The sequence below is a fragment of the Dendrobates tinctorius genome, unplaced genomic scaffold (genome assembly GCF_039654945.1).
Source record: "Dendrobates tinctorius isolate UK_male_01 unplaced genomic scaffold, ASM3965494v1 ptg000005l, whole genome shotgun sequence".
In the NCBI taxonomy this organism is placed as follows: Eukaryota; Metazoa; Chordata; class Amphibia; order Anura; family Dendrobatidae; genus Dendrobates; species Dendrobates tinctorius.
The window spans coordinates 26,143,867-26,171,767 of record NW_027361673.1 but is presented as its reverse complement, the minus strand read 5'-3'; the positions used below and the strand labels follow the sequence as shown (position 1 = coordinate 26,171,767).

General features: G+C 45.1%; 1 protein-coding gene across 3 annotated transcripts in view; it reads left to right on the top strand.

Moving 5' to 3' along the window:
• TCAIM (T cell activation inhibitor, mitochondrial) overlaps window positions 1-27,901 on the top strand; it is a 96,395-nt gene that overhangs the window by 47,950 nt on the left and 20,544 nt on the right. For 2 of the 3 annotated variants that reach the window (XR_012230965.1, XM_073568873.1), the window contains exon 8: window positions 3,035-3,126. Coding sequence is in view for 2 of the 3 variants with exons in the window: in XM_073568873.1 (XP_073424974.1) it covers window positions 3,035-3,126 (92 nt within the window). In the remaining variant the exon portion in view is untranslated. Of the gene's footprint in view, window positions 1-3,034; window positions 3,127-21,881; window positions 21,962-27,901 lie in introns of all 3 variants that reach the window. The other variant, XM_073568882.1, reaches the window with a different exon arrangement.

Here is a 27,901-nt window from a genome sequence, read left to right as displayed (position 1 = left end):
GGAGGAGAAGGAGGAGGATATGGCTGATGGACACTCCGGGATTTTGGAGAGCAGAGAGGTGACGTCTGGGCCAGAGAGGTAGATCTGGGTATCATCGGCATAAAGGTGGTACTGGAATCCGTGGGACTTTGAGTTGCCCCAGGCCAAGTGTATAGATTGAGAAGAGTAGGGGTCCTAGAACAGAGCCTTGGGGGACTCCAACAGAGAGAGGGTGGAATGAGGAGGTAGTGTGGGAGTGGGAGACGCTGACTGTGCGGTTGGTGAGGTATGAGGAGATCTAGGATAGGGCAAGGTCTTTGATGCCAAAGGAAGAGAGGATCTGTATTAGGAGGCAGTGGTCAACTGTGTCGAAGGCAGAGGACAGGTCTAGAAGGAGGAGTATAGAGTAGTGTCCATTCACTTTGGCTGTAAGTAGGTCGTTAGTAATTTTGGTCAGGGCCGTCTCAGTGGAGTGATGGGGCAGAAACCAGATTGTAGATTGTCAAAGAGCAGGTTAGATGAGAGATGGGAGGAAAGTTCATTGTGGACGTGCTGCTCCAGGAGTTTGGAAGCGAATGGGAGCAGCGATATTGGGCGATAGCTGGACATAGCAGTTGGGTTGAGGGTTGGCTTTTTGAGGATAGGCGTGATTGTAGCATGTTTGAAAGCAGAAGGGAAGGTACCGGAAGTTAGTGATAGGTTGAAGAGGTGGGTTAGAGATGGCATAAGAATGGTGGTGAGGTTGGGCAGGAGGTGGGATGGGATGGGGTCAAGTGTACAAGTGGTGAGGTGTGATTTGGAGTGAAGATGAGCAAGCTCCCCTTCAGTGATGTTGGATAAGGAGGTTATGGGGTTTGGGCATTGGTCTAGTATACAAAGGGGTTGTGGTGGTTGAATAATAAAGACTTGCGTGTTTGGTCTGTCTTGTTTTTGAAGTGCATGACTAAGTCCTCAGCAGAGATTAGGGAAGTTGGAGGGGGCAGTGGTGGGCGGAGGAGGGAGATAAAAGTATTGAACAACTGTTTAGGGTTGTGGGATAAGGAAGATACAAGGGATGTAAAGTAGGCCTGTTTAGCAGAGGTGAGCGCTGATTTGAATGCAAGTGTTGCATGTTTGTTTGAGTGCATTGAAGTCATCTTGGGAATGCGTTTTCTTCCAGCGCCGTTCTGCAGTTCTGGATGCTTGCCGAAGCTTTTTAGTGGCATTATTGTGCCAAGGTTGTCTTTTGATTCGTCGCACTCTGTTATGCATGACAGGGGTGACCGAGTCGATGGCGGATGCAAGAGTGGCATTGTAGAAGCTAGTGGCAGTGTCTGTGTCGTGGAGTGAGGATATGGAGGACAATGGTAGAATAGAGTCAGCGAGTGTCTAGATGTGCGAGGTTTCTGCGGGGGTGTGCGTGTTGCCGGGCATGGGTGACAGGTAAGGAGGACAGGGATGAGAAAGTGAGTAGATGGTGATCAGATGGAAGGAGAGGTTGTGAAGTTAGATAGGGAGCTGAGACGGGTGAAGACCAGGTCTAATGTGTGTCCGTCTGTGTGGGTGACTGAGTAAGTCCAAAGGACGAAGTAAGGGACAGGAGTTTGGAAGCTGCTGACTGGTGGGTGTCAATGGGGATGTTGAAGTCACCCATGATGATGGTGGGAATGTCAGCAGAGAGAAAGTGAAGGAGCCAGGTGGATAATTGGTCAATAAAGGCAGTGGTGGGGCCTGGAGGTCGGTATACGACAGCTACTTGGAGGTTGGAGGGAGAGTAGATGTGGACAGAGTGGAAGGGAGGGAAGAGGTGGGATTGGGTTGAAGGTGCAGTTGGAAGAAAGGAGAAGGCCCACTCCTCCACCATGTCTTGCCGGGGCGAGGAGTGTGGGTGAAGTGGAGGCATAGCGCAGCAGGGGAGGCGGTGTCGGAGGGTGTCAGCCATGTTTCAGTGAGGCCAAGGACGGATCCCCAGATCATCACCAATCCTCCACCAAATTTCACAGTGGGTGCAAGACACTGTGGCTTGTACACCTCTCCAGGTCTCCGTCTAACCACTAGACGGCCAGATGTTGGGCAAAGCTGTAAATTAGAGTCATCAGAGATTACCTTACTCCAGTCCCCTATGATCCAATCCTTATGGTTTTTGGCAAACTTCTGCCTGGCTCTCCTTTGCTTCTCATTGATGAAAGTCTTTTTTTTTTCTACCTTTTACATGACTTGAGCCCTGCCTCTAGACGTCTATTACAAACAGTTCTTGCCATGCACTTCACCCCAGCTGCCATTTGCCATTCCTTTTGTAGGTCACTTGATGTCATCCTGCGGTTGCTGAGTGACATTTGAATAAGATGACGGTCATCCCGGTAAGTGGAGAGTCGTTTTCACCCTCTGCGGTCTGTAGCTTTGTTGTCCCCAATGTCTGCTGCTAGACTTTGTTGTAATGGACTGCCATCTTAGAAATTTTAAGGATGGAGGCAACATGACCCTCACTGTATCCCTCTGCTAGTAAAGCCAGAATTGAGCCCTTCTTTTCCTCACTCAAGATTTTTCTTTTCAACTCCTTTGGCAAGGCTAAAATCTATTTTTTCATTCCTATTACTTTTGAGATATTACTATCACTTGTTTTGCCATCCAGGTTGTCCTATTGCAAGAGGATTGTGAACACCAGAGCAGGGTTTTTTTTATACTTTCCTTACTTAAATAAGATTTGGTTCAGGTGATCGCCTAATCAAAAGGACAATAAGTCGAATGAGGTGTAGTCTGGTTGGAATTCAACTGACACTGGAATGGAATTGCTGTCAGACATGTAGAGAAGCTGATTTTTATAAAACTGTGCAGTGGTCTCTTAATTTTTGCCAGAGCTGTATATATACGCCATATACGCTGGATACAGTACATATAAATGATTTGTTCTTAAAGAGACAAACATTGTGAAAGCTGCTGTGTTTCATATAGGTTTTAACTCTTGCCTTAAACTGCATGTGCTTTGGTTTAAAATGTTTTAGCCTTTTATTTTATTTTAATCCATATATATTAAATTAAGCCACGGTTTATTATATTTTTATATTTTACTTTGTAGGACACACAGTCATATTTACAGACCGAACAGGCATGAGTGCAGCTGGGCATGTGATGTTGGGGACAATGGATGTTCATCATCACTGGGCCAAGGTGATTTTAATTGAATGCTTTTTTTGTTTTGTTTTTTTCTTTATTCATTATGCTTTGCTTATATAGCGCTGCATCGCTGTCCCTATTAGGGCTTACAATCTAGATTGCCTATACTGTGTATAAACACAAGAATAATATTTGCACAATGTTGGACACACAAATGATACAATACCATTCATCTTATATCTCCAATTCAACAGATAGGAAGGTATCGTTAACATAAACTGCATATGCATGTTTTCATTTTATCATTTTATTATAGAAGAAAAAATGTGGAAAGGAATTGGAATGGTAACATGATTTGTGAACATATCATGTATGATTAAAGTGCAAAAGTGCATATATGTAAGAGAAACCTCAACTTTGTTTAGGAGATTATATTATTACTAGCTGAGGAGCCCGGCGCTGCCCAGGCATAGTACTGTATATACTCGTGTATAAGCCGACCCCCTAATTTTGTCACAAAAAACTGGGAAAACTTATTGACTCGCGTATAAGCCTAGGGTGGAAAATGCTGAAGCTACTGGTAAACTTCAAAAATGAAATGGGCCCCATAAGATGCTCCATAAAGTTCATGATGGCCCCATATAATGATTCCATAAAGTTCATGATGGGTTCCATAAGATGCTCCATTCAAAAATATGCCTAATAATGCTGCACATGTGAATAATAAAGTAACTTGGCACTCAACTGAATGATCCTTTTTGAAAATAAGTTTTTATTGTGGCAGTCACAAAAGACGTTTCGGCCTACAATTGGCCTTCGTCAGTCTGCTGTAATTCATACAAAACAACATACAGAAGACAAAATAAAAATTATATCCTCAAATTGGTATCATAGAGTAACATATGTGTTTACAATTCATATATACAGACTTAAAAAATAGTGAAACACAATAACCTGTGGAGGCATACACAGAAAACCAGGTGGGGGGAGAAAGAAAAAATAGAAAATGGCGGCCTACCCGACTGCTGCAGATGATGAAGTTAAAAGTGGAGAATTATATAAGATCCTATAGTGAAAGAAAGTGCTTTGAGATTGTGTAATTGAGTGAGCATGGCAATAGAGTGCAGTACTGGAGAAGTCATACCTATTACAAGGCAGTGATTTTGGAGGTTACTGCAATGACCAACTGTCTATAACACGTGTAGTGCTCTATCAAATATAAAGAGATGAGTGAATAATTAGTAGTAGCTCATTATGGAAAGAGAAAGATAAAGAGATAAAAAAATAAAAAAAGTTTTTTGAATATACACCTGGTGAATCCGGAAGAAATTGGAACAGGCAATGGAGCTTAAGTCTCTAGGGGCTTTATGCCTGTAAGAGTTTATGCCTAAAAATGGAAATGCACCGATATAAAGTATAAGTATTAAAAATAAAAAAAATAAAAAAATATATGAGAGTGTCATATGAAAATTAGTACCTGGTGGGTATGGGTTAATATCTTTTGATACTTGAACCAATTAATGTTAGAGAAAAATAAATTTCTTATAATCCTGTAAACCAGAATGTGACACACATAAAAACTAAGCAGAAAAAAAAAAAAAGGGTTGCTGACTAAATAGAGTAAATACAAGCACAGAGGGTTGTGAATATGTGAAGTCACCTAAGAGGTTAATGCCTGAGACGCTTTAACAGTCTTGTATCAGTAGATCAGGTTACATGAACATTGTGAAAAAAACACCAGATAGTGAAAGCCAGATAATGAGCCAGCAATTCAAAGTGTACATGGGACTGCATAGTCAGAAGCTTACCGTGCAGGTGTAGTGCCTAGGCGTATGGACCTGGACGCCTAATGTGTTGTAACCAGACAAACTAAATAGGGGAGGGGAGGGACTTGGTCCGGAAATTAAGGACCAGAAGTCACTGGCTGTGTCTGTCTGAATGTAAACAAGCGCTGCCATGTGGTGCTAAAACAGATGGGAGCCATGACACGCCTGAATGTAAATAAACAGTGCCATGTGCTGCCTGTGTCCATAGGAGCTATTGCGCTCCAACAAAGTGGAGAGAAATAGATTATATATAGGTCAAAGTTATCGCGTCTTTAGATAATCATGATGCTTGTATGCATGAGAGAAGATAAAAATGGATATCAAATACTAAGATTCCTCAGGGCTAAAGGTACATTCCATTCATGTATTATAATATAGCAGTATAGCAATTAACCACATGGTGATGCAATAAATGAAGGTATACAAATGTATAATGTTATCACGAAAAGATTATAACTGTATCATGTCTATGACAAAAATGACTCACCAGGGTATTAAGGGTAATAAAAGAGGGAGAAAAATTCACACAATGCGTGTCATAGAGGTGGTGGAAATAAAAGTGCAAAATGTGGAATATATTTCCCGAAGGAAAGAAATGATAATATCATCCTGGAAAATTGCAGTCGAGTGGGAGTGATAGTGAGGTCCAGATGGACGTGATACGTGAGGGCAGCCAATCAAAATCAATAGAGACGACTCTGGAATAAAGAGAAACAATATATTAATATCTTATGGCCATATAATCATTAATATTTAACAGTACCTTAAACCAAAGATTTTTTATTATATTCAAATGTCGTTATAATTACATTTAAGCAAAACTTTCAAATCATCTCCATTGCATACAGAGAAAAAAAAAGGAACACGACATTCAATTTCTTCCCCGTCAAAAAGAAGAAAATAAAAAACAGAACCAACCTCCTCACTCCTCCCTCCCCCCCTTCCCTACTGCAATACAGACTTTCTCAATGTGATTGTCTCGACTGTAACCACATGGCCCAGAGTTTTTCAAAGTGTGCCTCTTTATGTCGTTTTCTATAAATTCTCTCTTCCAATCGGATTACATTATTCACACGAGTGACAAACTCCCCAATCGTTGGGGGTACAACATCAATCCATTTTTGTGCGATCAGCTTGCGGGCAGTATATAAAAGTTTTGCTATGATGGATTTATAGGCATTTCCCACCGACACCTCCTCCACATATCCCAACACACACGTAATTGGATCTCTTCCTATATCACATCGGTATATCTTCTCAACAAGCCCTATAACCTCTTCCCAGTATGACAAAAGTCCTGGACAGGACCAGAGCATATGAAGCAGTCCCGCAGGTTCGTACCCGCATCTTGGACACTCCGCGTTGTCCCTCAAGCCCATTTTCCTCATAAGTTCTGGGGTCTTATAAGTTCTATGAATGATATATAGTTGAGATATCCTACCCGGCTCACTCAAAGAAAGTTTAGGTATATACTCTAAGATGGTCTCCCATGTCTCATCTACCATGTCCCCCACTTCTCTCTCCCATTTAGATTTTACTATTAGAGGAAACCCAGCCAAGTAAGAGTATAATAGATCTTTATAAATGGTAGAGATAGCACCTCTAGTACCCCCGGGTGCACACACATAATCCAGCACCACATCCCTCTGTACCGTCATATTCATTGTCTGTTTCTGTGCTTGAAATGCATGCCTAAGGCCATAATATCGAAATTCCCCACTACATGAGAGTCCAAACTCTTCTTTAAGAACAGAGAAAGGCTTGATCTCAGACCCCTCCAATAATTGCCACACATATTGCAAACCTCTCCTCTCCCAATCGATAAAGTCCTTCAGTTTATATAGTTCCGATAGATTCACATTATCCCAAATAGGTGTGTATATCGTCAGTTCCTCAACTCGTCTAAGAAGTTTGATATGCTGCCATATCTTGTGCATAAGTCCGAATGTGGGCACGTCCTTCCCAAGTCTCCCAAAACTTCCTGCTTCCAAACTTTGTACCAATGTTCTCTTGTTGGTCAGTTGGACCAAAATTTCCCCATAACGCTCAAGTTCCCCTCCTCTCGCCAGCCCCTAAAGTGCTGCCCCTGCGTTGCTACAAAGTATATCCATGGATTTGGCGCCGCCAACCCTCCCTCATCCTTCCCCCTTTGCAGTATTTCCAATTTAATTTTTGCTTGTTTTTTCCCCCAGATCAGTTCTCTAAAAATGGTATTAACTTTATAAAATTTTTTCTTTGGAATCCAAACCGGGGCATTATGGAGGACATACATCAACTGAGGCATCATTATCATTTTAATTAGATTCGTCCTCCCCACTATTGATAGTACTAACTTACACCATGCTGTCATTTTAACTTTGAATTTAACTAGTAATGGGTCGAAGTTTAGTTCGAGATATCTGGATACAGGCATAGATACCCATATTCCGAGGTATTTAAACTCCTTAACTACTTTCAAATGACCAACCGCCTCCCCTACAGCTCGACATCCCAACTCTCCATCAATCCCCATGATACATGACTTGTCCCAATTAATTCTCAATCCGGAAAAGAAACCAAATTCCCCTATAAGGTCCATGACCGCAGTCAGTGTCTCTCCACTGTCTTTTAAGAACAGGAGTATATCGTCCGCGTAAAGGGCGATCTTTTCCTCCAGCTCCCCATATCTAAAGCCTTGTATTTCTTTGGAATTGCGAATTTTAATCGCTAACGGTTCCATCGCCACAGCAAACAATAACGGTGACAATGGACAACCCTGACGAGTTCCTCTGAACAACCCAAATGCCCCCGAAGTCTCCCCATTAATCCTAATATATCCTTTCGGGTCCACATACAATAACTTAACCCAAGAAATAAATCTGTGCCCAAATCCCATACAATTCAATACTGCCCATAAATACTTCCACTCTACCCTGTCAAAGGCTTTCCGTGCGTCCAGTGAGGCCACCACCCTTTCCCCCCTATTATCTGCTGGGATTTGAATATTTAAAAACAGTCTTCGCAGGTTAATAGCGGTAGATCTGTTTTGCAGGAACCCTGATTGGTCTGGATGTATTAATTTTGGGACAACTCTAGACATTCTTATCGCCAACATTTTGGCTAGTATTTTAACATCTGATGTCAATAACGAGATTGGTCTATAGGATTCTATGGATGAGGCATCTTTCCCTTCTTTAGGAATCACCACGATTACAGCCTCCCTCATAGAGCTTGGCAATACCCCCTTCTCAGCTGCCACCTCAAGTACATGCTTAAACTTAGGCGCTACAATTTCTATTAAATCTTTATACATTTCTCCCGGTATCCCGTCAGATCCAGGTGACCTGTCATTTGATAATGATAGGATAGCCTTCTCTACCTCTTCTACAGTGAATAATGCTTCCAAATTTTGTTTATCAGAATCATCTAACCTAGGTAACTCTATCCCTTGTACCTATTTATCCAACTCCAAGTCCGAGGCCCTCAATTCCGAGGTATACAATTCTACATAATATTCCTTAAAACAATCCAATATCCCGATGGTATCCCTATGAACTGCCCCATCTTTAGTGACAATTTTGTATATTTGTGATGGTTTTTTTCTGCGCAGCAGTAATCACTGATAATAAGTGTCCCACCTTTTCTCCCTCTTCATAGAACAGTGCCTTTTGGAATGCCCTTTTCTTATTTATCCCTTGTAAATATAACTTATTTACTTCTTCTTGTGCTTCTTTTAATGCTTTCTGGGTGTCGGCATTGGGACTAACTATCATCTCTTCCTCTGCCCTGCTGAGTCTCTCAGCAGCCTCTTGGTTTACCTGCCTCGTTCGTGTCTTCTGCCTCGAGATATCTCGTATGAATAAACCCCGCAGATAAGCTTTCATAGCATCCCATACTATGAGTGGATCTGCAGTGCCTTCTTTTAACTGAAAGAACTCAGCAATATCATTCCTAATAGTTCCCATGTTTAAGCATTTGAGCCATTCCGGATGAATCGTCCCTCCTACTCTCCTCTTTGTCCCCACTCCCAATCTCAGACTAACCTCAACTGCCCTGTGATCGGAGATAAGTCTCTGTAAGTATTCCACTGTTCCAACCAATCTGTCCATGCCCCTATTACCCAGTGCCAAATCTATGCGTGATAGAGTATGATACGAAGTCGAATAACACGAAAAGCATTTCTTCCCCTCATTGCGTACTCTCCATAGGTCTATCATATCCATTTCACTAACATATGTCCCAAATGGGGTCATCCTATCTTTCCTAGGGCAATTTCCCTCACTGCCCGCCCGGTCCCAATACTCATTCATAACATTATTGACGTCCCCTAATATTAGCACTGGGCAATCCCCTCTCCCCCCAATCCACTCAAAAATCTCCTGTAGTTTCTTTTTCGAATATGGGGGTGGAATATAGAGGGCCACCACAATTATGCATATTCCAGAAATTCGACAATGCAGAGAAACAAACTGACCGTCCTTATCTATATAAGTGTCAATTTCTTCATAATGAGTGTGAGAGTGTATTAGTACAGATACGCCCCTTGCGTAAGCCGAATACATAGAGTGATAGGCCCGAGTGACCCACTTTTTCTCTAACCAATTTTCCTTTCCTTTAATCAAATGAGTTTCTAATATACATGCGATATCTGGGTTATGCTTTCTAATTTCTGCCATAACTGCCGCTCTTTTATTTGGATCTGACATTCCCCGTACGTTCCAACTTAGAATTTTAACATCACCACTCATTATGTCCTAAAAAATTAAAAGATAACCGGACTTCTGTGGTCACTATATTATATTGCAGTATGCGAACTCCCCCGTAACCAACCCACCCCTGTCCCCCTCCCCTCCCCCCCCCCATCCCCTCCAACCCAATCTAGCTGATTCTCTCCTTTCAACGAGAGAGAATACAGCCAGCACCCAATTGCTTCACACCCATATAAAGCCACTGAGTCTCCCTTGTTTGGCGTCCTACACTCCCACCATCAGAAAACAAAAACAATTCTCATTACCAATCAGGCCACATAACATTTTCTAACAAGGATATTGCAATAGTCATCAAAAAACCACCCGGGGATCAACGCCCCCAAAAAAGTTTTTGAAAAACCAGGTGCCTCGGAGCACAACATCCAAAAAAAAGAAAGGAAAGGAAATATATCCGAGAGTCTCTACTTCATCCTTCACCGTCTCTCACTACTCCCAACTTAGAACGATTGTTCTCCATCCATTTGACTGCTTCTTCTGGGGACGGAAAAAACTGGACAGACCCCAACGCTGCTACTCTTAGTTTAGCAGGATACATCATAGAGTACTTCACTCCCAGCGCTCTCATTTCTCTCTTGACCTCGCCGAATTTCATCCGCATTTTCTGGACCTCTGCTGAATAGTCCGGATATATTTCAACACGACTTCCATTAAACATAAGATCCTGCAACTTCCTGGCTTCCCGGAGGATAGTCTCTCTGTCTCTACAATTCAGTATCCTGGCCAGCATAGTACGAGGAGCGCTACCCGGTGGGAGGGGCCGTAGGGGGACACGGTGTGCTCTCTCCACCGCAAAAACTCTGGAAAGCGTATCTCTGCCGATTTTGGATAAGATCCATTGCTCAATAAAGTCGGTGGGGTCGCTGCCCTCTACCATTTCCGGAAAACCCACAAATCTGAGATTGTTCCTCCTTGATCTATTTTCCAAATCATCCTGCTTCAAATGCACTGCTGATATCTTTTGAGCATGCTGGGATTGAGTCCTCTGCATTTTGTTTACAGAGTCCTCAGTGCTGCTCACTCTCTCTTCCACAGCACCCATCCTGATATCTGCCTTGTTCAGTGCCTCTTTAATGCCAGTGATTTCTTCTTTAATCTTATCAACCCGGCTATTCAACTTAGTCAGTGTCCTCTTGCAGAACGACACCACCATGAAGACATCTTTCAAGGTTGGCTCTCTCTCAGGAGTCTCATCAGCTCCACTGTCTTCCTCCTCAGACACACACTCAGGGCCAGCGATTTCCCCTCCCTTTCTTCTCCTGCTATCGGCCTCTCCCGCGGTTTCACCGCTCACCCCCTCTCCTTCCAGCACTATACCTTCTTCAGTGTCCCCCTCCTCCTCTCTTGCAAAGCGCTGCAACTTCTGGAGGATCCGTGACCGTTTATCAAAGCTATCAGACTGTCTCCGCGCCTCCTCCACTTTCCCGGCGCCATCTTGTGCAGTCACGCTGCCGTCCTCCCCGATATCTTTCTGCCTCCTCCTCCCCATCTCGGCGCTCCTCTGCACTCACGGCGTCTCCTCCCGACTCTTGGGCACTCACTGTGCCAATAGATATGTCCAGGTCAGTGCTAAAACGGCCTGTTTAAGGATAATTCATAGATCTGACGGCGGAGCTCTTCTACCTAGCGTCCACTCACATCCGCGCTAGGCCACGCCCCCCATATTTAACAGTACCTACATATTGATATAACCTCTTTTGTAATAACACAAAATTACCAATATTATTATTATGTCTATGATGGCGATATCACAGCCATTAATTGTGTAATATTTCACATAATGGACAATAAATCGTATTCCCTGTTAAGTCCCTTAGGAGCCAGAGTTTGTAGCTCATGGATCCAATAGGATTCTCGTCGTTTCAATATCCTGATACGGTCTGCACCACGTCTGGGGACTGGGACATGTTCAATGACTTGGAATTTTAATTGGGAGATGCTATGTCCTTTACTGTGAAAATGATGAGGTAACGGAAGGAGTAGGTTCTTACATCTAATGGTAGATTTATGTTTACTTATTCTGTCACGGATGGCCTGGGTCGTTTCACCTACATAAAGGAGCCCCCAGGGACATTTAATGAGATAAACGACATAACTGGTGTCGCATGTGGAATAATCTTTGATAGCGTATTTTCTACCTGAATGTGGGTGAAAAAATGCATCGCCTTTCTGTATATTATTGCATTGATGACAATGCAGGCAAGGGTACGTGCCCATACAGGGATTTTGTAGGAATCTCTGTGTGGAAATCCTCTGTCTAGGGCCAATGTCAGCTCTAATAAGAGAGTCTCGTATATTATTGGGTCTTTTGTAGCAGGGAAGAAATGGATTACGAAACTCTGGAATATCCGGGTGAGCAGTGGACAATAAATTCCAGTGTCTCCTTATGGTTTTGTGTAATATGTTAACATACGGGTGGTAAGTGTGGACGAATGGTACCCGTGAGACGACATTAGTACGAGTGATACCCCGTGGATTCAGTGCCTCTGTCAGTATGGTTTGAGGATAGCCACGCTCCTTAAATTTAGACTCCATTCGTTGTAAACATAATTGGCGTTTCCCAGGGTCAGAGACAATCCTCTGGACCCTTTTAAATTGAGATCTTGGAATAGCTCGCTTAATGGCCGGTGGATGTAAGCTAGAGAAATGGAGGAGGCTGTTGCGGTCAGTGGCCTTAGTATAAAGATCAGAGCTGAGATTGCCCTCATCATCTTTCATGATCATCGTATCTAGAAAACTGACCTGTTGCTGACTACTAGTAATGGTGAAAGTGAGGCCTGTCCAAGATGTGTTAAGTCTATTGAAAAATTCGTCCTAGGTGTCATGGGAACCCGTCCAAATGCAAAATACGTCATCAATATAACGTTTCCATAAGAGGTAATGTGTTTGAAAAAGTATGTTCGTGTAAACTACTTCTTCCTTAAATTTAGCCATATAACCATTGGCGTAGGGAGTCGCCATGTTGGATCCCATGGCCATACCCCTTGTCTGTAGATAAAAATTTTCCTCAAACATAAAGTAATTACGTGTCAGGACAATTCTAAGGAGGCGTAAAATTAAATCCGTTATCCCTCTATGTGTGTTAGCATCAGTTAGTAAGCTATGGACACACTCTATGCCTTTATCGTGTGAAATGGAGGTGTAAAGGACCTTCACATCAAAAGAAACCAATATTGCCTCAGTTGGTATAGGACCCAATTCACGAATTATCCAGAGAAAATCTCCTGTATCAAGGATAAAGGACGGCGTATCTTTAATAAGAGGAGTCAGGACTTTCTCAATGAAAATTGATAAAGGGGACAAAATGGAATCCGTGGATGCGACTATTGGGCGTCCTGGGGGGTTCTCTAAACTCTTGTGGACCTTTGGTAAAATGTAAAAAACAGGAATGGTAGGGTGTACATTCGTTAGAAAATCTACTGTTTGGGCATCGATTATTTTGCGGTAGCAAAATTCAGTTAGAACTCCCTTGATCATTTCCCTTGTTTCTTGTAAGGGCTCTTTCTCTAACTTAGTGTAGACCGTGGTGTCGTTAAGTTGGCGGTAAACCTCTTTCATGTAGTCAGACCTATTCATAACTACTGTTGCTCCACCCTTAACTATCCAATTATTGTTGGGGCCCACCTCACTGAGGGGAATGGATTATTGTCTGTTAATTCATACATTTTCATAATGCACAACAGAGAACGGCGCAGTGTAGAATTGTAAGATAATATGCTATAGATCTGCATCTTATGGGGAGTGCAAGTATTTACAAAGTCCGGAATATTAGAGCAGCTGACGGATCCGCGGGTCACAATATATGGTATTGGGATAGAAATATTTCATGGGTTCTGACACTACTTCCGCCTCTTACTGATCTGAGAAAATGATTGCTTTGTCCAGATCTTTTGATCAGCCTTGCCGCCAATGCTTTATATACTTACAGCTTGGCAATATGTGATTTTGCCTGACTACATTATCAACCTCTGGGTGTTCTGATCTCATCACTGAATAATCAGTTTAATGACTCTACCTTCCTGTGCAGGATGAAAGGAAAACTGCTCCAAATAAGCTAGGGCTCACAAGTGGAGAGCGGATGCTTGTGATGTGCTGCTGAAATGTTTTACTGCTTGATTTATGTGCATGTTGTGGGCTGGAGCTTAGTTTTATGGCATGAAGGAGACTTTAGCTATCAAGACCCGTCTGTGCTGGGATACTTAGTAGAGATGTGTTTCTCTTCAAAGTAGACTATTCTAATTATATTCCCATTGGATGTTTTGCAAGAATAATGTCAGTAAGAGTAGTGTCAAACCATGTGAATTGTTTTCTTCTGTGCATCACTCGTGATTGAATCTGCATAATTCCTTTTCTTAGAAAATTACCAATGGATTGGTTCAGTACTTCTCTCTTTATCCCTTTCTCTCTATGGACAGTTTTCTTTTTTTGCCTTTTTTATTTTTTCAGCCGTCTTCCAAGAGCCATAATATTTTTATTTTTACAATGTCCTAGCCATATGAGAGCTTTTTTTTTTTTTGTGGGAAGAAATCTCATTTTAATTTTACACATACCATAAAAAACAGAAAATATATTTTTTGGTAGAATTTGTTTTTAGACAGATTTCGATCATTTTGCAAATTTCTTAAACCCAATTTTTTTTTTTATTTCACTGATTAAGCTAAGTGAGGGCTAATAATAATAACAATAATAATCATCTTTATTTATATAGCGCCAGCATATTCCGCAGCGCTTTACAGTTTAACAGTTTCAAAACACAAGGCATAAGTAACAACTTTAACAATACAATAATTTAAAGCAAAATAGCTAGCTTTATTATAGTTTTTATTTGGTACCATTTTGGAGTACATATAACCTTTTGATTACTTTTTATTCATTTTTGTCCGGGTAGGCAAATCACGCTTTTTCTTTTAGCCAATTCCTTACCCATCTGCATATAATTTCCCTCGGTCCTTGTTTCTGGAGCTTCAGTATAAGGCTGTTATGTGGTACAGTATCAAATGCCTTTGCGAAGTCCAGATAAATTTCATCAGCCGCATTACCAACAATCAGACTTGCACTTATCTCCTCATAGAAACTCAACGTGTTGGTTAGACATGACTTATCTTTCATGAATCCATGCTGGTTGTTAGTTATTATATTATCTACAATGTATATTTGCAGGTCATCGCTTATAATGCCCTCAAAAACTTTGCACTGACATCAGACTCGCCAAACAGTAGTTACCTGGATCCACCTTCTATTCTTTCTTAAGGGTGTGTGCATGTAGGGAAGGTGACCTGACGGACGGACGGACTAGTCAGAGTGAAGAAAGATAGGTTTGCACAGTGTAGGTAGGAGTCAGTGATTACGGTGGGGAAACAACTAGGAAAGTGTAGTGGACGTGCAGTACCTTGGGATGACCATTAGATGGCAGGGTGGAGTTTGAGCAAAGGACTTTACAGCAGCTTAGGGCTTTAGAAACCGTTGGTCATGGGGGGCGAGGTGACAGTTGGAGTGACAGTTTCAAGGAACCGGGTGAGCTATAAATTCTGAGGGAGGGTTCCAGAAGATTCCAGTCCCCAGGGGGAGCTCAAGTGACAGGAGGACTACGACAGTCTGTGCACTCTGAGGAGAATCCAGACCAGGGGGACTGAGGAGAGAGGACGTCAGGGGGGTGGTCCTGACAGGAAAGGACCGCAGTTGAGACGAGGTACTGGGTGTAAGACACCGTATGTGACACGACGACTGAGCAGTAGAAGCGCTGTTGGTTAATGGGCCTAAGGCGGCCACAGTGACGGAACTGTCAGGAGCGTCGACAGTAAAGGAGGGGACGGTGTGTGCAGACACGTCTCCAGTGTACGGTGTGAGAAGCGGCTCTGGAAACGGAGGGCCGCGAGGTGTGCCGTCAGTCGGACGGCAAGTGAAGAAATAAACTTGGACCTGTTGCACCCAGAATCTGCCTCCATCGTGTCTCTGTTGTCATCTCTGCGCGGTATAAAAGTAGGACCACCCCCCAGCTCAGCACCCCACCACCGACACTACATGCACACGTTGCGAATTCTGCTGCGGATCCGCAGCGGATTTGGCCGTGCGGATTCGCAGCAAAAACTTGCTGCGGTGTACAGTACCTTTATTTTCAATGGAAAACAAAAACTGCAGTGCACACGGTGCAGAATTTTCCGCGCGAATTTGCTGCAGTTTCAAAACCGCAGCATGTCACTTCTTTGTGTGGAATCCGCAGCGGTTTCACACCTGCTCCATTGTAGAGGTGTCAAACCGCAGGGCTAAACCGCAGGCTAATCCGCAGATAAACCGCAGGTCTTTTGACCTGCGGATTTTGCAAAATCCACATGGAAAATTCCGCAGCAGAATCTGCAACGTGTGCACACACCCTAACGGTCAGTACCACATAAGTCATCCTCCAATCCAGAGGCACCAACCCTGTTAATGAGAGTCTAAGAAGATGGGATATAACGGTCTGTCAGTTACTGAGCTCAGTTCCCTCAGTATCCATGAATGAATATCATCTGGGCCATGGGATTTGTCAATGTTTAATTTGCTCAGACACAGGCGTCCTTATTCTTGTGTTAAGCAACTTATATCAGGTGGTGAACTTTGATTTTTGCCTTGTTGAATGATCCCTGGATGAAAAGTGCCTGTTTAATATCTTGGCCTTTTCTCCTTCGCCTCATTGGGGGACACAGATACTGTGGGTGTATGCTTCTGCCGCTTGGAGGCTGACACTAAGTGGAAAAAAAAGAGGTTAGCTCCTCCTCTGCCGTATACACCCTCGCCCCTATTGCGGGCGGAAATCAGTTTTTTGCTTAGTGTCCATGGAGGCACACGTCTGTTTTTTTGCTCCAGACTTTTTCCATGAAGATGAGACAGGGGCAACAGATCCTATTGAAAGGGTCCGATTTCCCCAAACCAACAACGGGCGAGCACGTGTGAGTGTCCCTCCACGTATCCTCTCCCGCAACGTGGGACACGATGCCGGACTTAGCCCTGACCACCCCTAGGTATTGAAACCATGGGCTGTAAAGAGGCCCAAGACTAGTCCGTGCGGCCCCCTACTGCTCCACCAATGCTTAGACTGCGGTGCTGCAAGGCGGCGGACGGTCCCTCTCCTCACCCCCTAAAGGGGTTAGATGGAGCTAGGGTGCCTGCACTGTCCTATTTTTCAAGGCCCCCTCACATACCTGAGCTGGGAAGCCGAAGAGGGTCGTCAGTGAGGAGAGGGCCTGGGAGGGCTCCTGTGGCGAAGATCCGGGGCTGGAGCCCTTAGCCGGCGGATGCCACCAGCCATTCTTGGCTAAGCGTGGCTGCAGATAGAGAGCGCGGTGCCGGAAGTTCCGCCTCCGGGCCGCGAGTCACTTCCGGCGGCCCACCCCCCAGGCCTGGGCGGCGGTGGATAATTTAGTCCCCGGCTTTGGAGCGCGGCTAGGCTGCAGAGCCGGAAGTACCGCCCCTGGAGCGGTTTATATGCTGGCGGCCCGCCCCACAGCTGGTGGCGCGCGATTTTGGTGTGGAGGCGTCCAGGAACGTGGGGGCACAGGACTGGGGTAAGTGCTGCCTGAGAGGCCACGCTACAGGGAAAACGAGATGCTACCTCATCCCCCCCTCCCCAGCAGCGGACAGATACAGCATGTCCGAAAAAGCAAAGACGCACATTTTTTTTTTTTTTTACGCTGCATGCATCTCTTGTCGGGCTGCGTTTCCGCGGGCACAGAGCAAGCGATTATGCGAAGCCTGCGAGTCCGAATGCGCCCAGGAGCCCTCCCCTGTGACTGCGAACGAGGTCCCGAACCCCCCGGAGTGGGCCCTATCACTGTCACAGTCCACGGCGTCGCTTACGAGGGCAATCAAGTCCCTTCAGGCCCCAGATAGGGGCAGGGACAGTGGCTCGCCGGCCTTAGAGGGAACCTCCACCTCACTAGAGCCTTCGGCCTGCAGGGGCCGCTCTAATTCCAGGCAGACCCGGGGGAAGAGAATCCACGCAGTGTCGCCCAGTCCATCCAGTGCTTTGGCATCCGTAAGTTCTGCTTCTCGCTCCCCGTCGCCAGTGGTTGATAGCGAGCAGACCTCAGATTTCGACTCAGATGAGCCCCTTGACCTGGATGCTCCAAGGTTATGTGAGACAGTGGACAGCCTCATAGAAGCTGTTAATCAGACCTTGGGGATTGAGGATAATCCCGCTGCGGCTACAGGGCATAAGGTGGCGTTTAAACGAGTGAAGCGGCCGCACAGAATTTTTTCCTCTCACCCTGAGTTTGAGGACATAGCGCAGCAACACAGGGAACGACCAGACAGTCAGTTCTCGGGTCAAAAGGCACTCGAAGCAAGGTATCCATTTGCCCCAGACTTCCGTAAAAATGGACGGAATCTCGTCAGGATCAGCGCTCTCTCCCTCGTTCGCAGCAACTTGGGTAGCCAAGGCCATGATCTCATGGTCAGAATCCTTAAACTAGGTCGCGCAGGAGCAAGAGCTACCTGCAGAGATATCGGCGATCGCGAGTCAGATCGCGATGGCTGGAGACTACGTAATCAATGCATCTTTGGATGTGGCCAATTGCTCGGCACTTGCTGCCGCTAACGTAATTTCTATCAGAAGAGCTCAGTAGTTAAGGACATGGCGGGCCGATTCCTTGACTTTCCTGCCCTATCAGTGCGGCCGTCTATTTGGGGAGAAGTTAGATCAACTTATCTCCGACTCCACAGGAGGAAAGAGCGGTTTTCTCCCTCAGCAAAAGGTCAAACCACCTTTTCACCACCCTTTTCAGGCACGTTTTCGGGCCTTTCGCAACCCCGGGTGGACCACAGCGGCCAATTCCACCGTTTCAGGCCGCCCCATCCAGGATAGGGAGCGGCAGGTCTCATATATAGAACCAACTCATTGGGGAGAATGCGTACTCAGCAGCCCAGATTGAGGGGATCCAGAGCCAAAAGATCGTCAGCCAAATGACTCGAGGTGTTTACCAGACGACACCAGCAAGATGGGCGGCCGACTACTCTGGTTTCGCCACGTCTGGTTCAGTGTCGCAGATGACGCATGGGTAAAGGAGTTGGTGGCCTCGGGTTAAAAAATAGTTTGTCAGAAACCCTCCAAAATATTTTTTTCTTTCCCGCCTTCCCAGGGTGGATACCCAGGCAAGAGCTCTGTTGGTAGCCATCGAATCACTCCAGCGCATCGGGGTCATTGTTCCCGTACCAGAGCACGAAAGGGCTCAGGGCTTCTATTCCAACCTGTTTGCGGTTCCCAAAAAGGACTGGTCTTTCAGACCTGTTTTGGACCTCAAACTTCTGAACAAATTCATCAGGGTCAGACATTTCCGGATGGAGTCTCTCTGTTCAGTCATATCGGCCATGGAACAGGGAGAATACTTGACCTCGGTCGACATCCAGGACGCATATCTGCATATTCCCATCTTTCCTCTTCATCAAAGGTTCCTGCATTTCGCCATCAACGGTCAACATTTTCAGTTTGTGGCGCTACCTTTCGGGTTAGCCACGGCTCCCAGAGTGTTCACAAAGATTATGGCAGTTGTCATGGCCATATTGCATTCTCGAGGCATAGTAGTCTTGCCTTACTTGGACGACCTATTGGTCAAGGGCCCTTCAAGACGGGCATGCGAAGGAAATGTCAATATAATTCTAGATACCCTTGCCCGCTTAGGGTGGTTGGTCAATGCGAAGAAGTCATCCCTTCTGCCAGCTCAGAGGATTTCCTTCTTAGGAATGGTCTTCGACACTTGCCGAGGGTTGGTGATTCTCCCTCAGGAAAAAGCCCTAACTCTCCAGCAGGGAGTTCGGACTCTTCGCCAACCAGTCCATCATACCATTCGTTTCGGGATGAGGATTCTAGGAAGAATGGTGTCTGCAATGGAAGCAATACCGTTCGCCCAGTTCCATTTTTGCCCCTGCAGCACGCTCTCTTGTCAGCCTGGGAGAAGAATCATTTCACGCTCGATCGGCGGTGCCGACTGTCCTCTCAAGTCAGGCAGTCGCTCGGATGGTGGATAACCAGTTCCTCTCTGACCCAGGGGAACCCTTCCCCCCCCAGACCATTGGTTGGTGATAACAACCAATGCCAGTCTCCTCGGCTGGGGAGCGGTGTTTTGCCACCATATGACCCAGGGACGGTGGTCACCACAGGAGGCACACCTCCTGATCAACTTATTGGAGATACGAGCAATTTGGTTGGCTCTGCAGCAGTTTCATCACTACTTAGCAGGCCGCCCCCTCCAGATCCAATTGGACAACGCCACGGTGGTGGCTTACATAAATCCATCAAGGGGGCACCCACAGCAGAGAAACCATGCGTGAGGTGGGGCACGTTCTTCAGTGGGCCGAAGTAAACCACTCGGTGATTTCGGCAGTCCACATCCCGGGCGTGAAAAACTGGGCGGCAGACTTTCTCAGCCGGCAGTGTCTTGTGTCCGGAGAGTGGTCACTACATCCCGAGGTCTTCCAGCAGTTTTGTCAACTGTGGGGAACTCCGGATGTGGACCTGATGGTGTCCAGAGTGAACGCCAAGGTGCCCACATATGTCGCTCGGGCCAGGGACCCGCAAACAATCGCTGTGGATGCGTTGGTTCTGCCATGGAACCAGTTCCGCCTCCCATATCTATTTCCCCCACTGCCACTACTCCCGAGAGTCATCAAAAAGATCAAGACGGAAGGGGTTCCGGCGATTCTGCTGGCCCTGGCGAGCGTGGTACGCAGATCTAATGCAGCTGCTCGCCGACGTTCCTTGGCGACTGCCAGAGCGCCCAGATCTACTTTCTCAAGGGCCGATTTGCCACCCGAAGTCAGGGGCCCTGTGTTTGAAGGCATGGCCGTTGAATCTTGGGTTCTAACCCAGGCAGGGTTTGGGAGCAAGGTGGTCGCTACAATGGTTAATGCCCAGAAGCCTGCTTCAGCACGAATTTACCACCTCACCTGGAAGGTGTTCTTTGCTTGGTGTCGAGGCCGGAGTGTTTCTTCACTGAGATTCTTGATTCCCAACATCTTGGCCTTTCTACAGTCGGGCCTACACTCGGGCTTGGCCCCAAGTTCCCTCAGGAGACAAATATCGGCCTTATCCGTCCTGTTCCAGCACAGAATTGCAACCAATTTGCAGGTTAAGACTTTCATCCAGGGAGTCTCCCACTTGGTACCTCCCTATAAGGCGCCTATGGACGCCTGGGACCTTAACCTGGTCCTAAGTGTTCTGCAGGAAGCTCCATTTGAACCACTTCAGGATGTCTCTTTGAGGTACCTTTCCTGGAAAGTGGTATTCCTAGTGGCCATCACTTCTATCAGGCGGGTTTCAGAGCTGGTGCCCTATCCTGCCGAGCTCCGTTCCTCACCTTCCATAAGGATAAGGTGGTGCTCAGACCAGTCCCTCCTTTTCCGCTGAAAGTCGTGTCCTCATTTCACATTAATGAGGATGTTGTCTTGCCTTCATTTTGTTCAGCACTGGGTCACCGTGTGGAAAAGGCTCTTCACACGTTAGACCTGGTAAGAGCCCTCCGGAAGTACGTGTCGAGGACGGCACCCTTTCGTCAGACGGACACGCTGTTCTAGCTCCCCGAAGGGCACAGGAAGGGACTTGCAGCCTCGAAATCGACCATAGCCAAATGGATTCGTTTGACTATTCAGGAGTCCAACCGCTTTAGAGGCACGCCGATTCCAGCAGGGATCAGAGCGCACTCTACTCGGGCAGTGGGCGCCTCTTGGGCGCTTTGGCACCAGGCTTCGATGGAACAGGTTTGCAAGGCAGCAACCTGGTCCAGCCTGCACACATTTGCCAAACATAATATCCATACTCAGGCCTCAGCGGATGCGAGCCTGGGTAGAAGGATTCTCCGAGCAGCGGTGGCGCACCTTTAAACAAGAGGTGCATGTAGCTTGGATCGGTGAGTCAATCTCCCACCCAGGGACTGCTTTAGGACGTCCCACAGTATCTGTGTCCCCCAATGAGGCGAAGGAGAAACAGGGATTTTTGTGATAAACTCACCGTAAAATCCTTTTCTCCTAGACGCTCACTGGGGGACACAGCACCCACCCTATTAGCCAAGTTGGCTTCTATTTTGTTTAATTTATACGCATTTATTTATGTGATATAAGGGTGGTCTTTTTTTCTGGACATGTTGTACCTTTATTAAGGCTGATTTTGTTGTCTTCCTACTGCTTTGGCACCAAACTGATTTCCGCCCGCAATAGGGGCGAGGGTGTATATGGTGGAGCAGGAGCTAACCTCTTTTTTTTTTCCACTTAGTGTCAGCCTCCAAGCGGCAGAAGCATACACCCACAGTATCTGTGTCCCCCAATGAGCGTCTCGGAGAAAAGAATTTTGCTGTGAGTTTATCACATAACTCCCTGTTTCTTTGTTTTCTATAATTATCTTGTTACTAACATTTAACCCCGTCACTCCTGAGACCTTTTCCGTTTTTGCATTTGTTTTTCGCTCCCCTTCTTCCCAGAGCCATAACTTTTTTATTTTTCCGTCAATATGTCCGAGTGAAGGCTTGATTTTTGCAGGACTAGTTGTACTTCTGAACTACACCATTGATTTTACCATATAATGTACTGGAAAACGGGCAAAAAAAAGTGCAATTACACAATTGTCTTTTTTCTTTTTTTTGCCATGTTCACCAAATTCTAAAACGGACCTGCCATTATGATTCTCCAGGTCATTACGAGTTTGTAGATACCAAACATGTATAGGTTCTTTTTCATTTAAGTGGTGGAAAAAAAAATTCCCAAATTTCCAAGACCCATGGCATCTCCATTTTTGTGATCTGGGACTGGGTGATGGCTTATTTTTTGTGTGCCGAGCTGATGTTTTTATCGATATCACTTTGGGGTAGATGCAATGTTTTGATAGCCTGTTATTGTATTTTATTGCAATGTTGTGGCACCCCAAAAAAAAGGATTCTGGCATTTTTAAATTTTTTCTCGTTATGCTGTCTACCAATCTGATTATTTTTATATTTTTATAGATTGGGCATTTATGAACGCGGATTTTACCAAATCCATGTATGTGTTTTTTTTTTTTTGTTTTTTTTTTAATATTTTGAATGGGGCAAAAGGGGGATGATTTGAACTTTTATATTTTTAAAAAAAATTTTTATATATATTTTTAGAAACCTTTTTTTTTTTTTTTTTTTCCCTCACTGTTTATATGCTTCAATGTTCTCCATTGGAGACTTGAAGCTTCAATCGTCTGATCGCTTGTGCTACACAGAGCAGGCCCTGCTCTGTGTAGCAGAAATGCTCATAGAATGCCAGCAATGACCACCACATGGGTCTCCTGCAGACCCCCTGTTGTCATGCCATTGATCTGTGCCCCGCTATCATGTGATGGGAGTAGTTTGTGATGCACTCCCAGCGTGTGCATGGTAAAGGGAATCTGTCACCCTTTTTTTGGCCTATGAGCTGCCGCCACTGACATCAGGGGCTTATCTACAGCATTCTGTAAGGGCAATTTCACACGTCAGTGGCTCCGGTACGTGTAGTGTAGTTTCTCACGTACCGGAGACATTGACACAGTAGACTCATTCTAATGAATGGGTCTATGCACATATCAGCGTGTTTTCACGGACCGTGTGTCCGTGTGCAAAATACGCTGACATGTCCGTTTTTGTGCAACACCACGGATCACACGGACTCATATAAGTCAATGGGTCCGTGTAAACACGTACCGCACACGGATGGTGTCCGTGTGCGTTTTTGAAGTCATAGGGTTAACATTGGAACAAATTTTTTCAATACACGGATGGTACACACAGACATACGGATAGCACTCGGATGCCACATGAATGTCACAAATTTACACACGGACACGGATATCTCCGGTATCGTTTTTTCCTGTACTGAAAATGTCAGGATGTGTGAAACCGGCCTAATGCTGTAGATAAGCCTTCGATGTAACCTGAAAGATAAGAAAAAGGAGTTAAGGCCCCGTTACACACATCAATGTCCCAGCGATCCCACCAATGATCCGACATGGATGGGATCGCTGGGACATAGTTATCTGATCGCTGGTGAGCTGTCACATAGACAGATCTACCAGCGAGCAAACTGGTATCCAATGTAAACAGCGGGTATCTAAGAGCCGCGCGGGTGAGTATAATCTAACTCTTTTTTCTTATCTTTCAGGTTACATGGGGGGCTTATCTACAGCATTACAGAATGCTGTAGATAAGCCCCTGATGTCAGTTGCGGCAGCTCATTGGCCAAAAAAAGGGTGACATATTTCCTTTAAATGCTGCTGTCAGAGATTGGCAGTGGCACTTAACATGTTAACAGCGGCGGGTGGATCACATTTCCACATGCAGCTGTTAGTGGCACGTGTCAGCTGATCAAATCAGCTGTCATGTGCCAGAAAAGATGCAGGCTCAGCCCCGGAGCACACATCAACGGGGGAGACCCGACATGCACCATATATGTATGGCGCATGTCGTGAAGGGATCAAGGGGCTGATACCCTCCTTTTTTTATTTATTTTTTTTTCTTTTTGGCATTGATATATTTAGATTTTTTTAGATTTAAAGGGGTTGTCCAGTCCAAATCAATAAGTCTGCAGTCACTCTTTGTGACTGCAGACTTATCAATCCCTCCAGCGCACGCACTGTGGTATATGTCCCTTATCCTGGGCTCCGTCCTGGTATATGTCCCCCGTTCTGCTGCTGTTCTTTAATGCGTAGAAATGAAACCCAAAACATTGTACTCACCTTCCGTCCATTCCCTCGGCACGCAACGTCCTCTTCTGAAGCCAGCAGCTGATGTCGGCGTGCAAGTGACAGGAGTGCATGACGTCACTGCCATGCGCCTCCAGTTACTTGCACGCTGGTTTTGCAGCATATTACAGTATATTCACACAATTTTGCATACCGCTGCCAAAGTCCCTTCTTTTGTACTGACCTCGGCGTGCTACATGTCCTAGCTATAGCTATTGGAGGCAAGAACGCAGGAGGTGTTCACGGTCTTCACCAGGAACCTGGATGTGTGGGCAATAAATCAGTAAGCAGCAGATCTCATCTCCGCACTGCTGCTTCTCCTGTTTGTGTTGCCTTCTCCATCATTGAGAGGTCTGTTGTAATCAATCTCTCCCTCACCGAATTACCCCCTTCACTATGCTCTGTGTCCTGATAGGTTTATTATCCCGTGAACGTTGGTTGCAGTTTCTGGATGGCTTGAACTGGGTGTAATTTGTTGGTGTTCGGTTGTTGATGAGAATGAAATCCTGCACACCCAGCTTGAAAAAAACTGTACCGCAGTGATTTTATTATAAATATTGTATTTAGCTGCTTGTGAATATATATATATATATATATATATATATATATATATATATATATATATATATATATATATATATATATATATATATATATATATAATAGGGATCCATTTGGAATAAATGAAAGGTCGGCTCAATTTTGTGAGCAGAGCCAAATGAATCCCGTTCACCAAAAGAGCCGGACTGTCCATCGTTACCGTGCTGCGTGTATGTTGTCAGTAGAACTTTTCCCTCTCTGCTGTCATAGGGGGGATCTTGAAGATTTCCATTGATCAAACCATTCATTTATTGCTCCATTCTGACCATCGTCTCACGTGCAGATATCCGCATGGGGCTGATTTTTAAAGAGTAAAAATGTATTTAGAGACGTCAATGACACCTGACCTCTGGAAGCTATGCTTCTGTAATAAATATGTATATTTACATGCAATTCTATGTATGTATTACTGAAACACTCTATGATCATTCAGATGATGCACTGGCAAATGAGATGGCTAGGTTTCATCATCATCAGAGCAAGATTATCTCTGACTAAATGGTGGAATGCTTCTAGCGCTGATGTGTGCATTATGCAGACTTGATGTCTCCCCTTCAGAGCTTTTCTGTGAATGCTAAATTTGAGCACATGTGAAATCTGATGACATTGTGCCATTTCTGTATAGTTTTGGGTGCATTGCTATTGTGTATAATGTTTAGCTAAGGCTAGTTTCACACTTGCGCCTTTTTGCGCAGCGTATCGAGCGCACATGAAACGCATGTCAAAAACGCGTGCAAACGCTTGTAAAAGGCTGCGTTTTTTTGTAGCATTATTGTGCGCATTACGACAAATAATCGCAGCGTTTTTTGTGCGTTTGTAAGCGTTTTTACATGCGTTTGCGTTTTTTATGCGCAATGGTAGTCTAGGTGTCCCATTTCACAGGAGAAAAATCCTTGAAAAATTCTTGCAACAGACTCCACCAATGGGTCAGCAGTGGGCGTGTGTTATGGGAATTCTTTATATTAACCCTGTTTACAGCTGAATTCTTCACATTTCCTTGCATTTTCCTTTGTGAAACATGGATCTGCGCTGGAAGAGTTTTGACTTTGACTTGGATCTGGACATCAGGATGGCTCAGGCTTATGCAGTTGCTTGCCATCAACAAAGGGAGAGAGAGAGGCAGCGAAGACGGTAGCGGCGGCGTTTGTGGATACATCCCATTATTGAACTCTGAGAGAGCCGTGGAGCGTACCACACCCTCTACAGTGAGCTTCAGGCAAACCTGGAGAAATTTACAGACTATACACGGATGTCCCAACAAACCTTTAACGATTTGCTTGGTCGTGTCCAAGAAGCCATCCGGAGACAGGACACACAGCTCTGTCGTGCGATTACTCCTGAGGAACGGCTCCTGGTCACATTACGGTACGTAGTATTGCAAAACCAATGCCTGCATAATTTTCTTTGTTGTGACATGTACTATTCCAAATCTGGCAGAATTATAGTTCTGCCATGTAGTTAACAAAAGGCTGCAGTATTTTTTTTATGGCATGTAGTGAACAAAAGGCTGCAGATGTATTTTATGAATTTTTTTTTTTTTTGGTGTTTTAAAAATCCATATACATAAATATTAATTTTTGTATTTTCTTGGTTTCCCAGATTCCTGGCTACTGGAGAGACCCTCTCTTCACTCCACTTCAGGTACCATATTGGAATATCCACGTTGTCTGGAATTGTAGCGGACACCTGCCGGGCTTTGTGGAACGTTCTCTGTCCAGAATTCATGCCCCTGCCCACAGCAGAAAAGTGGTTGAAAATCACCGAAAAATTCTGGACAGTCTGCAATTTCCCCAACTGTTTGGGAGCGGTTGATGGGAAACCCATCCGGATTATCAAGCCAAAAAGAACTGGATCTGAGTACTACAACTATAAAAAGTACTTTTCTAGTGTACTCATTGCCATTGCGGATGCAGACTGTATGTTTATTGCAGTGGACATTGGTGCATTTGGCCGTGGGAATGACTCCCAGGCATTTAAGAACTCGGACATGGGCCAGATATTGTATGGCAACCAGTTCAATTTCCCCATGCCACGGCCTCTTCCCCACACCGAAGGTCCCCCTCAGCCCTTTGTAATGGTTGGGGATGAGGCATTCCAGAAGTGCCAAAACCTGCTCAAGCCCTACTCCAGCCGGGACTTGGACCACACCAAAAGAATTTTTAATTACAGGCTGACCAGGGCCAGAAGAACTGTTGAGTGTGCCTTTGGTATACTTGTATCCAGATGGCGCATTCTCGGCACAGCCATTAATCTGAAACTGGAAACAGAGGATGAAGTGGTGAAGGCCTGTGTGGTTCTACATAATTTTGTCATGGCTAGAGAGCACCCAAACTGAAGACTGAAGAGACTGGTGGTGAAAATACAAGTCATATAGATTTGTTTTTTTGACACCACATATCTCCAAGACTGACACAAGAAACATGTCTCAGTAATGGAGATATCTGGTGTCAAAAACGCTAAGTGTACGGCGCAGTGTGTGTAGGCGGCGAAAGACACGTTAATCAAACCATATTTTTTTAAAGCAGAATTGCACATTTATTTTATTATGAATGACGTTTGGGGGAAGGATACTTTGGGGGTGTGGAGAGACGAGGAACGGCTGGAAGTTGAGGAACGGGTTCTATGAGAAGGGGCGACAAAAGTACTGGGGGAAGGGAGCTCAGGGATGGACATGGAGGCAGGTTGAGACACATTAGGAGGAGAGCGTGGATGGACAAACAACGTCTTTTTTTTTTTTTTTTTTTCTTTGGCGCAGGAGTATCCTGCCTGGACCCACTTCCACCGTGTGACCGCCTTACATTGCTCGACCGCCTGGAGCTGGTAGACCGTGGTGTTGACCTGTAAAAGATGGAATGTGGGTCACCTCTCTGATGCTCTGTGGTGGTGGTGGCGGTGCTCCTAGAAGTGGCGGTGCTCCTAGAAAGAGACAAAGTTGTGTCGGTGCTCCTAGAAGTGGC